Source organism: Pelodiscus sinensis, chromosome 33 (genome assembly GCF_049634645.1).
Source record: "Pelodiscus sinensis isolate JC-2024 chromosome 33, ASM4963464v1, whole genome shotgun sequence".
NCBI lineage: Eukaryota > Metazoa > Chordata > Testudines > Trionychidae > Pelodiscus > Pelodiscus sinensis.
In genome coordinates, this window is record NC_134743.1 from 3,429,941 (window position 1) to 3,447,489 (window position 17,549).

The window sequence follows — 17,549 nt, forward strand, 5'->3', positions numbered from 1 at the left end:
TACCAAACTGGGTGGGGTTGCGACTTCTTTGGAGGATAGGGACATAATTCAAAATGACCTTAGCAAGTTAGAGAAATGGTCAGAGGTAAACAGGATGAGGTTTAATAAAGAGAAATGCAAAGTGCTCCACTTAGGAAGGAACAATCAGTTCCATACATACAAGATGGGAAGCGACTGTCTAGGAAGGAGCATGGCAGAAAGGGATCTAGGGGTCATAGTGGACCACAAGTTGAATATGAGTCAACAGTGTGATGCTGTTGCAAAAAAAGCAAATATGATTCTAGGTTGTATCAACAGGTGTGTTGTAAGCAAAACTCGTGAAGTCATTCTGCCGCTCTACTCTGCACTAGTTAGGCCTCAGCTGGAGTACTGTGTCCAGTTCTGGGCGCCACATTTCAAGAAAGATGTGGAGAAATTGGAAAGGGTACAGAGAAGAGCGACAAGAATGATTAAAGGTCTAGAGAACATGACCTATGAAGCCAGGCTTCATGAACTGGGCTTGTTTAGTTTGGAAAAAAGAAGATTAAGGGGGGACATGATAGCGGTTTTCAAATATCTAAAAGGGTGTCACAAGGAGGAAGGAGGAAATTTGTTCCTCTTGGTTTCTGAGGACAGGACAAGGAGTAATGGGCTTAAAGTGCAGCAGGGGAGGTTTAGATTGGACATTAGGAAAAAATTCCTAACTGTCAGGGTGGTCAAATATTGGAATAAATTGCCAAGGGAGGTGGTGGAATCTCCCTCTCTGGAGATATTTAAGAACAGGTTAGATAGACATCTGTCAGGGATGGTGTAGGTGGAGCTTGGTCCTGCCTTGAGGGCGGGGGGCTGGACTCGATGACCTCTTGAGGTCCCTTCCAGTCCTATGATTCTATGATTCTATGATAACCCACACTGGCATCTCTTCCATTGTTACAGTGTTAGGGGCTCAGTGGTAAATTAGCTGAGGCTCCATAGTTAAGCAAGTAGTGGTTTCAGAGTCTGTCTCTGGACTCACAGGCCTCAAGTTTCAAGTGTTCATGAGAGCTCGCAGGGTCGGTCTGGCTGCAAACACGTGTCGTCCGTGCACTCACTGAGCTCTTCCTGCACATTGGAGTATGGGGATGACGAGCGACAGAGAGGGCAGAACACCCCCCACTCACTCCTCTCATCCACCGCGGGCCTGCGAAAGGGCAATCACAGCTCCACACGGTGGTTTTGCTGACAGCGACCTAGGGCCGGAACGAGTTATACATTCCGCAGGATAAATGACTCATATTTAACCTCTCGGGACATACTGGGTACGTCCACACAGCAGCGTTATTCCGAAATAACAGCGTCTGGACACAAGAGGTGAATTCAACATAATGTCGAAATTATGCTGTGCTGCTTACTCCCATATCTGTAAACCTCATTGTACGAGGAGGAAGGGAAGGCGCTTTTTCCCAGCAAGCGTTGTGTAGACGTTCCCAACTTGGAAATAAGCTGTTTGATTCCAAGCTACGCAATTAGCATAGCTTTTTTTGAGGTTAACCCTGCTGTGTAGACACACCCACTGGTAGAGAAGGTTAGTGTATTAGTGTGTTTGCACATATAGAGCTAGAGGAGAGCCCTGGTGCACCAGCTAGGAGGTGACATAGATGAGAGTTACCTGAGCACACGGCACTCGCATCTTCTCCGTGGTTACAGTTGCTGTCTCCCCAGGGCCGGGCCGTGCATTCGGAGAGGGCAGCTTCTGTCCCCTTGCAGTTAACGTCATCCAACCAGATACGCTCAGAGCCTTGTCCAAACCGAGCCCCCCCTGGGGCTGAGAGCGCCGTCCCACAGCCCAGCTGCCTGCACACGACTCCAGCGTCGGATAAGTCCCAGCTGTCATCACACACGGTTCCCCACTGCTGGTCGTGTAGCACCTCGACTCTCCCAGCGCAGCGACTCGAGCCGTTCGCCAGCCGGAGCGGAATCTCCCCTGGAGGGGCCGAGTCTGTGAACATCCAAAGGAAGAGACGCTGAGAAAGAGATTCCTGTGCATCAGGGTACCAGCACCATTTTGGGGCGCAGAGATCGCTACAGACTCTATGATGACAGCACCCAGAGTGACCCAAGCCAGAAGCGCTCATCTTCATCATTGAGGCATTTGCTAAGAAAGAGCTGAGCTGGCTGCCAACTTAACCATTGGGAGTGATGCTGTAATCAGTGTCTGCAGAGACAGAGGCTAGCCTAACGAGCCAGTATCTCTTGGTGGTGAAAATCACTGTGTACATGAGGGAGAAGGGCCTTGTGACATGAAAATAGCCCAGCCAGGAGGGAGAGAGACAGGAATCCCCACAAAGGAGCAGCGATGGCTCAGGAGCTGGAATCCTGCCTTTTGGGCCCTTGCTCGATGCCGAGGGGGAATACTGATGAGACCGCCCTGAAGTGTTGCAAAACCAACAGCCATCCCTGCAGCATAATGTTGTGCACTGTTGGAGGTGACATAGATGAGAGTTACCTGAGCACACGGCACTCGCATCTTCTCCATGGTTACAGTTGTGGTCTCCCCAGGGCCGTGCCGTGCATTCGGAGAGGGCAGCTTCTGTCCCCTTGCAGTTAACGTCATCCAGCCAGATACGCTCAGAGCCTCGTCCAAACCGAGCCCCCCCTGGGGCTAAGAGCGCCGTCCCACAGCCCAGCTGCCTGCACACGACTCCAGCGTCAGATAAGTCCCAGCTGTCATCGCAGACGGACCCCCACTGCTGGTCGTGTAGCACCTCGACTCTCCCAGCGCAGCGACTCGAGCCGTTCGCCAGCCGGAGCGGAATCTCCCCTGGAGAGGTTGAATCTAGGAACAGCCAAAGAAAGAGACACTCAGATTCCCGTGCATCAGATCTAAATGAACGCCGGGGAAAGAAGTGCTTCCCTCTGATGGTTCTTGCACCGCCTTGGCTGTGAGGTGGATTAGGGTTACTTGAGGGACTAACACTGGCATCTTCTCCATCATTACAGGGTTAGAGACGCAAGGGTAAATGAGGGGAGACGATGTTCTTGAACAAAGGCTGGTTTAAGAGCATGTTCCTGGAAACCTTGATTATCATGATCATCTCCAGGGTCATGCTGACTCCAAATGCATCTAGTGGGGTCCTTGCCCATACACAGCCCCATTCTAGTGTTGTGAGCCAGCAGGGTCTGGGATGACTCAGATGGCAAAACATCTTTCACAGCTCCAGTCCACACCCGCTACTCCAGACAGTCATCCTCACTGGCTCGCAGGGCTAACCCAGAACAGAGAGGGGAAGACATCCCCTCCCACACTCAGTCATCCTCCCCACGGCCTGCATGACGGTAGTGCCGATGCCACAGGGAGGTTTTGGAGACTGTGCCCCATGGCCAGACTGGCTTAAACATACCGCAGGATTAATGAGCCACATTCAACCTTAAGGGACAGACAGTAGGGAATGTGGGTGTATTTGTGTCTTTCCATGCATATTGTCAGAGGAGAACTGTAGAATCAAATGGCTCCCGTCTACACCGAATTCATCTTTCTTTAAAGTGTATGGCAAATCATCTGTGAATGGCTGTCTCGTACGTCACCCCAATCCGTGTAGCTAATTCCTGGTGATGCTGGGGAGAAAGAGCTTTTTGGAAGAATCCAGGACTGAATGGTGGAGAGGCTGCTGGAAAGCTCTACAAAGACCTGATCCTTTTTACTTTCAATCTCACTTACGCTTTATCTGGGAAGGTTTTAATCCATGGACAGGAGATCTCCAGGCCTGCTTGGATCCCTCTTGAATGATCAACACTCAACTGTAATCTAGAGGCTAATTCTGTACCCACTTTTTGCACCTCCGAAGCTCAACATCTCGGTTGGCTGCCCTGGGAGCTGGTCACAGAGACACCAGTGACTCAGAGCAGAGAGGTCTATCGCTGGATGTCTGCCTCCTCCCAGGACAGGGTACCCGCACCATTCTGGGGCACAGAGGTCGCTACAGATTCTACGAGTAACCAGAGTAACCCAAGCCTGAATTCACTTTGTCACAGCACCCAGAGTAACCCAAGCCGGAAAGCGCTCATCTTCATAATGACGGCATTTGCTAAGAAAGAGATGAGCTGGCTGCCAACTTAACCTTTGGCAGTGATGCTGCAATCAGTGTCCGCAGAGACGGAGGCTAGCCTAACGAGCCAGTCTCTCTTGGCGGTGGAAATCATGGTTTAAATGGGGGAGAGGGGCCTTCTGACATGAAAATAGGCAAACCAGAAGGGAGAGACAGGGCTCTCCACAGAGGAGCGGCGATGGCTCAGGAACCGGAAGCCTGCCTTTGGGGGCCGTGGCTGGATGCCGAGGGGAAATACTGATGAGACTTCCCTGAACTGTGACAGAACCAACACCCAACCCTGCACCACAGAGCCCTGCTGCGCCAGCTAGGAGGTGACATAGATGAGAGTTACCTGAGCACACGGCACTCGCATCTTCTCCATGGGTACAGTTGCTGTCTCCCCAGGGCCGGGCCGTGCATTCGGAGAGGGCAGCTTCTGTCCCCGTGCAGTTAACCTCATCCAGCCAGATACGCTCAGAGCCTCGTCCAAACCGAGCCCCCCCTGGGGCTGAGAGCGCCGTGCCACAGCCCAGCTGCCTGCACACGACTCCAGCGTCGGTTAAGTCCCAGCTGTCATCACACACGGTTCCCCACTGCTGGTCGTGTAGCACCTCGACTCTCCCAGCGCAGCGACTCGAGCCGTTCGCCAGCCGGAGCGGAATCTCCCCTGGAGGGGCCGAGTCTGTGAACATCCAAAGGAAGAGACGCTCAGAGAGAGAATTCTGTGCATGAGATCCGAAAGCACACTGGGGAAAGACGTGCCTCCCTCCGATGGATCTTGTACCACGGTTGCGAGATGGAGAAGGGATACCTGAGGAATCCACACTGGCATTTTGAGCCGTTCTTCAACCAGAGCGGAATCTCCCCTGGAGGAGCCAAATCTGGAAACCCCCAAAGTAAGAAACACTCCTAGTGAATCCATTGCTTCTGATCACAAAGATTGCTGAGGAACGCGGTCCTTCCTCCGATGTGTCTTGTACCCATTCACTTGTTATTTGGATAAGGGTTACCTGAGGGGTCAACACTGGCATCTTCTCCAGGGTTATAGTGCTAGAGGTTCACGAGCAAATTTATTGGCCCTCCATTGTGAAGCAAGGACAGGTTTAAGAGCCAGTCTCTGGATATATTTGTCCAAAGTTTCTAGTCTTCATGAACACCTACAGGGTCAGTCTGAATCCAAATAAATCTAGTGGGAAACCCTCTTTCTGTCAGGCTCTATCTTCTGTCCAGTAACCAACTGGCACAGAATAGAGGCAGCAAAATTCCTGAATCTGCAAATGCTTGAAGGGGACAGTTGACCATACATCCCATTTTCACTGCAACAGCCTCCCTTGGTAAGCCCTATCTCAATTGTCCCTGTCTCTCTAGCAGAAATGAGCCTTGCGCTATCTTGGTTGGCTGGCAGAAGCAAATGGGTTCTCGTTTTGGCAAAACAAGTGATGTATGGAATGTTGCCTCTTGCCGTGATGGAGCCAGAGGCAATAGTTGGGGCAGGGTTACCAGAGCGCCCCACGCCAGCATCGCCTCTGTGGTTAAAGTGTAAGCGAGTGAAGGGAAATTGCCTGACTGACGGGGTAAGAACCGAGCTCTTGATAAGGGTCCCCAAGGGGCTGGTCCCCAGGACACGATTGCCGCAAACATCCTCTGGTCATGGCAGTTTGGGAGCCCTGGCAAGCCTGCCCCACGCAGCCTGCTTCATACACACACAGCCCGGAGCCCCACACTGGCTGTCTAGGGCTCTATTGCTTTTCCTACCAATGCCACATTGAACTGCTGCTGTCTGGGAGCCAGCTTTCCCATGGCCCCTCCTCCCCCCGTGCTGTGTCCGTCACAGGCCCTGTCCATCCCTGCTGTCTCAGTGTCAGAGCAGGTGTGGAGAGCTGAGCCCTGGGTCCCAGAGGAGCTTTGGCAGTAACAGTCATCCCTGCCCCCCATTCCTGCCCCAGTTCCAGCAGCCTGTGTGCTCTCAGAGGACGGGTGCCCACCATGACCCAGACACTGCCCAGGGATCAAACCCCTTCCCCATGTGGAGCTACAGGATGTCCCTGCCAGAGGGTCAGTCACAAGGGCCCCGGTGGGGTCTTCCCCATGGGCTGTGTGGGGCACCCAAACTCAGAGTGTCTCAGAAGCCAAACTGAGATCCTAAGGGACATGCGGGCTGGTATTTGCTGGTGCCTTGGAGCTGGGAACAGACCATGGTGACCAGAGAGGCAGCACCCTATCCCAGCTCTGGGACTCCTGCTTTAGCTACTAGACCCCACTTTCCTCCCAGGGCCGAGGACGAAATGCAGGAGACCTGGCTCCCCGCCCCTCTGGGATGTGTCAGTAGCGGATAGTGTGTTGGAAGCTGATCCTGCCACATGAGAGCTTTTTCCCTCTATAACCCTGCCCCATGGTACTTGAGAGGGTGTCAATTCCAGGCCCCACTTGTCCCATCCTCTGGGACTGCCAGATCCCCTCTTTCCTCCCCAGGCAGACTGTGCAGTGATCACCCAGCGAGGCCGCACATGAGCACTCAGCCCTCTGTTCCCAGAGACTCTAGCACCTCTTGCATGCTGGGTTCTGCACTCGGGCAGCTGCCTCACTGCTGTGGCCTTCTAGGTCCTAACCTCAGGCACGTTATTTGCTCTCTTTGCACACTGGGACCTGTATCTGGGCTCCCAACGCACTCCCGTTGCATGCTGGGACCTGCACTCAGACAGCTGCCTCATTCCCATTGCATGCTGGGCCCAGCATGGTGGCAGCCACCTCTGCTCAGGCCCTGCTGTGACACCAGGGTGGGATTCTGGCCTGGGCTCAGGCAAAGGGAAGGTGTTGCGGGGCCAGACGTACGTACCTGAGAGGGCAGAGACTCCCACACCAGCAGCTGGGGAAAGAAGGGGAAACTGTCAGGAACAGAGAGGGGCCCTCGCACCCTAATGCTTCCCAGCCCCATGGCACCTGCAGGAAGATGGCACCAGGTGGGGCAGAGTCCAGAGCACTTGGAACCAGACACGGCAGTGACAGATGCTGGTACCTAGAACACTGGGCCAGCCCCAGGCCGGCTGCCCATTGGCCGCTCTGCCCCACTGTTGCATTTTATTAATATCAGCAGAACTGACTTAAATGGGGCCTGTGTGTTGTGTAGTCTTGCCTTAATCTTTGTACTCAGTCCTGTGAGTGTGAAAGAAGGTATTTGCTTAAGTTGTGGCCCTTGGCATGTGCTAGGAGTATCATTGCCCCCCGGGGCCTCCAAAGTTGAGTAGCCCTATTCTAGCCACTAGCCACATGTGGCTATTTGGCCAGTTAAGTGTGGCCAGTTGGCTTGAACTATGTAGTTGGTTGACCGTAGCTTGTTTGCTTCAGAACTGGTTGGACACCACACTCTTAGAGCCACGCCCCAGTTTGTTCCTGTTGTGTTCTTGAACCCAGGCAGTCGCCTAACTCCCATTGCACGCTGGGACCCACACTCAGGGAGCCACCTTGCCTCCACTGCATGCTGGGACCTACACTCAGGGAGCCGCCTCTCTCTCATTGCCTGCTGGGACCCTTGCACCCCAAAGCTTCCCCCCCCCATAGCACCTGCAGGAAGGTGGTGCCAGGCTGGCTGCCCATGAGCTGCTCTGCACTACTGTGATGTTATTGGATTTTAATATGAGCAGCCAGATCACTGCTGCTCCCACTGGTGGGTTTGCCCCAAATTCTGCGTAAGATGGGTCATGGGAGGCGTCTAAGGAAAGCTCGTGCTTTGCTGATTCTGTCTACGCTGCTCACATCCATGTATGATTTTCAGGGGTCAAGTTACGGATACGGGCTCTGTACTTATATTTTTAAGGTTCTCTGATGGGGAGGCTGCAGACGGCATCATCCACCTATTGTGGGGGGGTAGGGGGGTGGCCCAATGAATAGTGGACACTGTATTGACAAAGGCTCTTAAGCGTTGCCAATTGACACCTGAGGAGCCAATTGACACCTGGCCCTTTGTCTGCGAAGGACACACCTGGATACTCCCTGGCTCCTTGTTTAGAAAGGACATAGGCTATGTCTACACTATAGAGTTTTTCTGGGATACCTTTTGGATCAGTTTCTGAAAAAGTGGGCACGCTCTTTTGGAGGCCCTGTATCCCTCATTCTATGAGGAATAAGGGATCTTCCGAAAGAGGAGGTTTTCCCCACATTTGGCCCCCGTGTAGATGGGCCAAATGTCAGAAAAGCCTCTTCTGAAAAAAGAATCGGGTAAAGGTATGCAAATTGCAGTTCACTATTTGCTACTTTCTTCCGAAAATAACCTGCAGTGTAGACATCGCCTTAAACTAGTTTAGTGGTCATGTGACCAGCCCCATTTTGGGAGGCCCCAGCAGCCAGGGGGACAATGGAATTCACTCTGCAGGGACAAGGTTAGAAAAGGATCCTGGGCTTACTCTCCGCTCCAGAAGAACCTTTGCCAGAGACAGAGCTGGGCAGGAGCGTCGACCCGGCCAACCATCCATGCCCTCCAGAGACGGTTACACTAGCAGGTTGTTCCATCTCTGCTAGGCCTGCATCAGGGACTTGGTGATTGGCGCATGTCATGTGATCACTTTAACAATCTCATTCTCCACCTTGTCTTTCCTTTTATTAATACACCCTTAGATTTCAGATGCTACAGGCCTGGCCCAGCGTGCGCTTTTGGGTAAGAGCTGAGGTACAAATTGAGCCGGGACTGGGGCTGGCCCTTGGGACTGGAAGAACCTGTTCGGAGTCAGTGAGATCGGTCTGATAACCCCTCCTCTGTGTAAGGAGCGGTGCCGGCTGTGGCACGGGTGAAGCTGGAGTGTCTAAGGGGATTGCGTGTGTGACTTCCTACTGGCCACACTGGCAGCTGAAGTGGTTTGTGTGTGGCTAGCTTGGCGCCTTATGGAGAAGGGCCCCAGTCTAGGGCTGTAAGTAACCCTGGCTGTAAGAATTCTCCCTGATTTGACCCTCTCAGCGGTGCCCCGACCACCTGGCATGTTACACCTGCTCCTAACCCTTGTGCACAGACCAGCCCCACCGGGGCCCTACCAGCACAGACTAATCCACACTCCCTGTGCAGGGGACTCAGCAGGGCAGGGCTCAGCCCAGGGCGAGAACAGGTGAGCTCTCTGTGCTCCCACCAGGGAAACACCCGGCTGGCGGGCGCTTTACGCACCCAGTGACATCGTCACCAAAGCAGAGCCAGAGGCAGAGCCGCGGGTCCCCAGGGTGAGCCATCAGAGAGCCCTGCACACTTAGGGGGTGTGTTCCGATCTAGGTACCACTGTCAGGCTCTTTCATTGGTGCAAATCCCCTGCAAACCCCCAGGTTGCTCCCTGGGCCCAGGGCCTGGCGGAAGGCAGGTGCCTTTCTCACAGGCCCCTAAGAACTGGGAGCAGGTCGGGGTTCCTTGAGCTCTAGGAACTGGGACAAGGTGGGTGCCCTGCCCTAGTGTATGTAGGTGACACCTCCCAGAGCCAGGAACAGAACCGAGGAGACCTGGCTCCCAGCCCCCAACCCACTAGGCCTCATTCCCCTCCCAGGGTACTTCTACACTAGCTCATTAGTTCGAGCTAGGTAGGGTAATGAGGGCAAGCGGAGTTGCAAATGAAGCCTGGGATTTAAATATCCCGGGCTTAATTTGCATGTTCCCGGGTGCCACCATTTTTAAATCCCCCTTAGTCCGAACTCTGTGCCCACATTCCACGAGGAGTAATGGTAGTTTGAATTAGGATCTTTAATTCAAACTACCTACTCCGTGCCGCATGTAGCTGTGGGCACGTCGTTCGGACTAAGGGGGTTTAAAAATGGCGGCACCCGGGAACATGCAAATGAAGCCCAGGATATTTAAATCCCAGGCTTCATTTGCAACTCCGCTTGCCCTAATTACCCTACCTAGCTCGAACTAACGAGCTAGTGTAGACGTACCCCCAGAGCCAGGGAGAGACCTCAGGAGTCCTGCCTCCCAGCCCCCAACCCACTAGGCCCCACTTCCCTCCCAGAGCCGGAGATGGACCCCAGGAGTCCTGACTCCCAGCCCTGCTGGGGGCTGTCAGTCGCGGGCAGTGTGTGGGGTCACTAATCCTGCTGCAGGAAGGAGTTTTCTGTTCATAACTGCTCCAGGTCAGCTCACCTTGGCAGCGAGCCCCCGCGTCCTCGTCATGCTCACAGAGGTACTCTGCATCCATGTATGTGCAGTTCCCCAGAGCCGCCTCCGTCCCCTCGCAGTGCACGTCCGTCAGCAGGACAGGCTGTGACTTGGACCCTGGGCCGAACACGCTGCTACTCAGGGACTCCACAGCCTGCCCACAGCCCAGCTGCCTGCACACCACGGCCACGTCCTTCTCGTCCCAGCTGTCGTCACACACGGTGCCCCAGCGCCCGGCCACAAGCACCTCCACTCGCCCGGCGCAGCCGTGGGGGCCCCCCACCAGCCTGACATCTGGCAAAGGAAACAGCTGCTGGGACGCCTGCTTCAGGGCTGCGGGGTTAAGGCCCAGCCCAGCGTGAGGCATCGCCAGCGAGTGCAGAACAGGGCAGAACGGGCTTCCCCCGTGACCCTGGGCCCTTGTCCTGCACCTCCATGCCTGCACAGGCAGGTCACTGAGCCCCAGAACATGCTGAAGCCTCATTGCCCCTACTTTGCAGAAGGGAAACTGAGGCATGCAGCCAGGACTTGACTTACTCCTGGTCACACCAAGAGCCTTGTACAGAGCAGGGACTAGAACCTCCCTCCACTCCACACACTGGGGAGAGAAGGGGGGGGGTCTCCCCTGGAGATCAGCTGCCTGCCTGCAGAGCACACGACTCCTGGGCAGTCAGGGCCGTGCCCCTGCTGTGGAGCCAGGGCTGGCAGTTGGAGGGCAGAACAAGGTGGGCATGTCCCTACCTGCCCTCGCTCATTTGTATACACCACTCACTGCCTCCCCCTCTGCCCAGGGAACTGGTTGCACTTCCCGACACTCTCTTTTGTATCCACACTGCCCAGCGCTGCCCAGCCTGGACAGGTCCCATGGGCCCTGCTGTCAGCATGCGGCCAATGTGCTGGGTCAGGGCTGGGATACAATGTGGGCCCCAGGTCAGTGGGACAACAAGGGGGTGCCCCGTGGGGAGAGGGGCCACCCTGACCGGGGAGATAGAGTTAGATTGTGTGTGAACACACGGGGCAGCTCGGCGAGGGAGGCGCACCCCGTGGAAAGTTATTTGGTGGTGTCTGGGAGGGAGGGTTATTTTTTTATTATTATTAATATTTTCTATACCAAAATGCCCCCCCCCCCCCAGCTCCGGTCGGCACAGCTGACTGGGCTATCGACTGTCCAGGTGGTGGAGCTGGCAGGCTCCCTGCTGCTCTCCAGAAAGCAGTGAGCACGTTCCCCTCTGGATCCTATGTGTAGCCCTAGGTCCAGGGTGTTTCAGTAACAGCCCTGGGAACTACAAGTTGTGGCCTACAAACTGCGGCATGTTGGGAGAACTTCCTGGTTCCTGCCGGGATGTGCCCTCTGCCCCCAGCAGGGTCTCAGCAGGGACTGTGCTAGAAGCAGCACACAGGCTGCATGCTGAGAGAAGGGGCTGCTGAGCTGTTTTCCTGTTTTATGTTTTTTACAGAATAAAGCCTGTTCCTGGTGATTTGTCAGTGTGGGTCTAGTTTGAGGTGCACTCACACACACACAACGCAGAGCACACCAAGCGGCCTCAAGCCTAGCCTCCCTCAGGGGTGTAAGAAGTCACAAGGCTTCCCCTATGCTGAATAACCTCGCACTGGGCTGTGAAAGCAGGCTCTTTGCTGGCCAGGCCTCTCTCGTGCCATCCAAGCAAAAAGTCAACTTCCCCTTGATGAAAAACCCTTACACTATGTAACTTAAAGATCAGCGACGAACAGGAACCAAAACCAGACCCAAAAAGTTAATGTAAAGTTCGTGCTGGTTGTGCTGACTGTGCCATGCCCGATAAGGAAGAAAAGGAAAAACAGGAAACCATCTCACCCCCTTCTCCCATCACTTAACAGACAGGGTCTGCTAGCCTATCACAAAAAGCGCGCAAAAGCTTTCTCTATAAAACAGCTTCCCCTCCTGTATCAAATTGAGGAATCCCAAATAAATATCGAAAGGCAGAATATGAGTCAGGTCTGAGGACTGATCACCCGAGGGCCACCTCCCACTCACCGAACCAAATGAGTTCCTGTAGAGTGTAACGTATACCAAACATAACGAATACCAAATATGTTGTTGTTGTAGTTCGTGTGTCTGTTAAATGTAAGTATTGTTATCTGAAATTGTTTAGAGGTATTGTTAAGTAGTAGTGTTAAAAGTTTTAGATAAATGATTAGTCTTATAAGTAAGACTGATGTAAATGTAACTGGTAATAATCCCTAGTCCCTTGTTAACAACTATTGGGATTAAGAGAAACCTCAAGGAATTTTCTTTACTGTATTGCATTTTGCTCATTGGTCATTCTAATAATTTATTTAGTGCCTACATATGTAAGAAATTGGTAAAATAATAATTTATATGTAGAAGCCCTTTAATAAAAGTTTAAGCGATATTTAGTATTAGTTTGCCTATATCTGCATCTCCCTAGGACTAGCCACATTCCCGAACCTTTTACTTTAAACCACATGGGATAGCCAATAGGAGGGGTTACATATGTATAGGGACAGCCAGGGGGCTCTGTAGGCTGCCACTGCTCCCATTGGCTGGGACCTGTAGCAAATGGGAGCTGTGGGGGTGGTGCCTGCAGAGGGGGCAAGCCAGAGTGGGAACATACCACTGCTTCTGGGAGCTGCTTAAGGTCAGTGCTGCCCGGACATGGCTCCCTTAACACCCCCCATGTCACAATTCCCTGGCCCACCCTGATCCTTCACCTTCCTCCCGATTCCTTTTATCCAAGCCTGGAGCTGAAAACACCTCACACCCAGCCCCATCTCAGAGCCTGCATGCCCTGCCAGAGTCCTCCCCTCCTCCCCATGCACCTCAACCGCCTGGTGCAGCCCCTGAGAATGAGCAAGTGACGGAGGGAGGGGCAGGGACAGAGCAGGGGTGCGGTATCAGAGACTTCAGTGGGAAGGGCCAGAGGGGGAGCGAGGATATTTGTGCAAGTAGAAAGCTGGTGCCCCTCAGTGTTGCTGGAGATGGGCAAACAGCTGGGGGTGTCTGGCAGGTCCCAGTGCAGGCTGGGCCCGGCAGCACAAGGACAAACCAGAGCGGCTGGATGGGGAGAAATGAGTCCCATAGTGGGCCGCTCCTAGAGCCTCGCTCCCATTGCATGCTGGGACCTGCAATTAGTCAGCCACCTCACTCCCACTGCCTGCTGGGACCTGCGCTCGGACAGCTGACTCTGCAAATCATGTCATGGCCATCTCTGCTCAGGCCCTGCTGTGGCCTGGGCTCTGGCAAAGGGCAGGGGCCAAGGGGCCAGACATACGTACCTGAGAGGGAATACACTCCCACGCCGGCAGCTGGGGAGAGAAGAGGAAACGATCAGGATCAGAGAGGGGCCCTTGCACCCCAGAGCTTCCCAGCCCCACGGCACCTGCGGGCAGGTGGCACCAGATGGGGCAGAGTCCAGAGTGTTTAGGGCCAGACACGGCAGTGACCGGGGCTGGGACCTAGGAGACCGGGGCAGCCCCAGGCCGGCTGCCCATCGGCTGCTCTGCCCTGCTCCTAACCCTGGTGCACAGAGCAGCCCCATCAGGGCCCAGCCTGTCCCCGCCAGCACCTCCCCCAATGGGCCAGGGCCTGACACCTCAGGGAGCCCTCACCGAAGCAGAGCCAGAGGCCCAGCCGCAGGTCCATGGCTGCCTCAGCAAGCGGCTCCTTCCTGCCACGATCCGGTGCCAAGAGCGTCTCACGCGCCCACCCAGGGCAGCCCCTTTTATGGCCTGCACAGGGCTCTGCTGGCCAGCGAGGGAGGGGCTGGAGCCCACGACTGGTCTCGTGATCACTGTGCTGCTGGCTCAGCATGTGTCCTGGGGCTGGGAGGAAGGAGAGTAGGGGGAAGACAGAGGGGTCAATAATGTGGCATACAGATACACCAAGAAGACTAGGCAGCAGATGGGCAGTGCTGCAGGGAGCAGGGTGGGGGCTCAGCAGGGGACGTGTTCCCTGTTAGTTCTGCCCCACATGTTCCTACCCCACTGCCACCAAGGTGTGAGTATTTGGGGCAAAGGCCACAGTGCTCCCACATCATGGCCCCTCCCCCACCTGGTACACTGTGGGAGGGAAGGACCAGGGAGAGGGTCTTCTATGAACTCAGCTGCCCCCACCTTCATGCTGGGGTCAGGAGTTCTCATTGCACCGGAAGCACCACTCAGTCCCGGGAGGAAGTGAAACAGACAATGCTGACTCCAGCAAGAGCCTGAAGAGGAAGGAGCTGGGGAACTGGAGTGGCACCCAGGAGACGGGCTGAGACTAGGGGCCATCACAGGGTGAGGAGCTATTTCTGAGGTCATCCTGGCTCCCCTCTATCCACTCAGCCCTGCACCCTCCCAGAGCCCTGACGGGGAATGGGCTGGAACCAGCATCTGCCAGTCAAGGAGGGCACGGCCAGCTCCTGCCAGTCAGGCCCACGTGGGGTGGCAGACGACTCACAGTGCAGGGTGCTTTGCCCTCCTCTGCCAGTTGCAGCTGTTCTCTTCCTCTTCCTTGGCCTAACTTAGGAGCTGCAGGAGCCATCATAAGACCATAGGAATGGCCACCCTGAGTCCGACCAATGGTCCCTCTAGCTCAGGGTCCTGTCTTCTGACAGCGGCTGGTGGCAGCGTTTCCGAGAGAATGAACCAAATGGCAGTTTACTGAGTGAGCTCACTCCTGCCGTCCTGTCCCAGTTTCTGACTGTCAGAGGTGAGGGGCACTCAGAGCATGGGCGTGGGGGAGACGGGGTGTCCCTGAACATCTTTGCTCACAGCCATTGATAGACCTACCCTCCATGAGCTTGTCATTCTGGTTTGAACCACGTTGCACTTTTGGTCTGCAGGTCCCCACCTGCCAATGAGTTGCACTAGCTGACTGCGCTGTGTGACAGACTTCCTGGCATGTGCGTTCAGTGTGCTGCCTTGTAGTGTAACTGGAGAACCCCAAATCTTGCCTGACGTGAAGGGGGAAATAACACTTTCCTGTTCGCCTTCTCCACCCCAGTCATGAGTTTATAGCCTTGCCCATACCCCTCTTTCTTGTCCTTTTTCCAAGAGGAACAGTCCCCGGCTTTTAAGCCCATGTTTCTCACCAGGCTTGCTGCCTTCCCAAGTTGTGCCCAGAGAGACCTTGGGGCCAGGGCCAGTCTATGGACTGGTCATTGAAAAGCATGATTCAAAGCTGAAAACCCAGCCCTGCCCTTCTGCCGGCATCCCCTTCTCACGTCTGCGTCTCCCCATTCCCCCACCAACGGGCTGGACTGGCCCCTGCCCATGGACTATGCATAGCCCCCCTCCCTTACTCCGTGATGCCTGGCACCCTGGCAGTGCTTTGCTGAGTGTTGGTGGAAGGGGTGAGGCAGGAACAGCCCTGGGCTGTGGGCTCTGTCCCCCCCGAGCAGGACCTGTGCAGGGTTGTGGGCTGAATGGGCAGGGGCAGAGGGAACCAGGCTCCCCCAGCCTCTCTGGGGGAGAGTGCAGTAGAGGGGCTATGGCAGCTGATTGAAAACACATAGGGGCATGAACAAGGCACCAGTTCCAGGAAGAGGCCCTGCTTACAGCCTGGTCAGCCAGCATGGGGGGTACTGGCTGCAGGAGTGAGAGAGACTGAGCTCTCCCCCATTCAGCCAAACCCCTGAATGGCATTTGAAAACACTCAGCTGCATTTCCTTTCTAAAGAAAACGGAGCCTGGCTCCCACCACAGGCCAGGCGGGGAAACCATTAAGCTCAGGACTAAAAAAGTCCATCCCAGGTTTTCGGATCCATTCTGAAGCTTGTCAGATTTATGTGAAATAAAGTTTTGGAGTAAGGGAAATCAGCTGCCCAGTGAATACAGCATTTGGTATTGTGGAATACCGGGTTCAGCTCCTCTCTGTTTTACATTGTTGTAATCAGTACTTTGAAGCTCAAGGCCATCCCTAGCAGGGCACAGGGCCTGGGGCAACCCCCCATGGGCCAGGCACAGAACCCAGGGCAGCTACCTCATGACAAGCCCCACCACTGCTCTGCCCTCACCATGCCCCTTCTCGTCCCTGCTCTTCCCCTTGCCCTGTGGTCTGTGAGATATGTTCTGTGGCTGGGCTGCAGAAGGGTTCACCTGTCCCCACTCATCTGCACTCACCCTGGCAGTGGGAGCTAGGCCAGCCAGTGGCAGGATAATGACTGGAGATGTTTTATTTAAGCCAACAGGTACCAGGCAGAGGGGATGTCCTGGGTCTCCCCTCTCCCATGTTTCATGGAAATTGGCTTTTGAGTATGCATGTCAAAGATGCTTTGGACAAAATACCTCATGTGACCTATCCGTGTTAATATTACATCCTGCTGAATGTGTCTGGCCTGTTCTGGTGCATGTATCATTCTTGTATGGGAGGTTAGAAATACGAAGTGTGAATCTGGTTTGCATTCCAACTGTGCTAATGAGGGGCATTTCTGATGCTCTGGAAACTTAATGATTCAATTCTCAAAGTAGTGACCTATGAATACTCTAGTTTGTCCTGCAAACCCTATCTGTGGTTGGTCCTGGAGAGACACGTGACTAGGCCAGCTGATACTAAAACTCATTTTGGATTTGATATTTTTTCCACTCAAAAATATCAGAGCACAAAGAATTTCTATCTTGGGCAAAAGGATATAAGAATATAACAGGAGAAAAGAATATAAGAGGAGAAAAAACCCTCCAAGCAACAGGGCAGTTGCCAGATGCCAGAAGAGCCCCTCTTACTGCTGAAGATGTCTGCCTAAAAACCAGGGGGCTGCTTAGCCTGTGGAAGAGATGTTTAGATCAATTGCTTAGAGGTAGAATTCACATGGAACAGGTTTCTTAGTATATTAGAATTAGCTGGTGTTCTTTTCACTTTGATCTGCCTGTTTTCATTTGCAGTCACCGAAATCCTCCTTTTTTGTACTGAATAGAACACTTGTTTATTATCAAGCCTTGTGTAAATAATTGTTACTGTGTGGAGGGGGGTAACCACTGTGCATATCTCTCTTTCATTGGTAAAGGGGGCAGGCCTGGCTTTATGATCTTTCTCTGTGCAAAACTTACACGGAGTAAGAGGTTTTATTTGGGGGTCCTAGACCCTTTTGGGGGTTGGGTCCCTGGGTGTTGAGCCTCTATAGCAGAGGCTTCTCAGTGTCTGTGTTGCTCTACAGGAGGGCACTAACCCCAACTCTGTGCTTTGCTTGGGGGAAGTCCAGAGCTTCTGGCCCAGCAGGACATGCTGGTGGGCAGCCCCGGAAGGGAGGAAGGGAGGTGTCAGTGGCTTGACCAGAACACTGGGGGACAACCCACTGGGGATATCTGTGATTCAATAGGGCCGGCCCACAACATTTTGGCACCTGAGGTGGGAAGCTCAAATGATGCCCCCAAATGACATATGCACCAGCAGCAGACACTCTGGGT

General features: G+C 54.1%; 1 protein-coding gene across 1 annotated transcript in view; it reads right to left on the minus strand.

Moving 5' to 3' along the window:
- LOC102455270 (uncharacterized) overlaps positions 1 to 13,884 on the minus strand; it is a 101,789-nt gene extending 87,905 nt beyond the window's left edge. The window contains exons 1-7 of the mRNA XM_075914435.1: positions 13,777 to 13,884; positions 13,444 to 13,473; positions 10,153 to 10,461; positions 6,883 to 6,912; positions 4,399 to 4,857; positions 2,465 to 2,794; positions 1,628 to 1,957 (exon numbers count right to left, since the gene is read on the minus strand). Of these exons, the coding sequence (XP_075770550.1) occupies positions 1,628 to 1,957; positions 2,465 to 2,794; positions 4,399 to 4,857; positions 6,883 to 6,912; positions 10,153 to 10,461; positions 13,444 to 13,473; positions 13,777 to 13,810 (1,522 nt within the window). The 5' untranslated portion in view covers positions 13,811 to 13,884. The remainder of the gene's footprint in view (positions 1 to 1,627; positions 1,958 to 2,464; positions 2,795 to 4,398; positions 4,858 to 6,882; positions 6,913 to 10,152; positions 10,462 to 13,443; positions 13,474 to 13,776) is intronic.
- Positions 13,885 to 17,549: the final 3,665 nt, after the last annotated feature.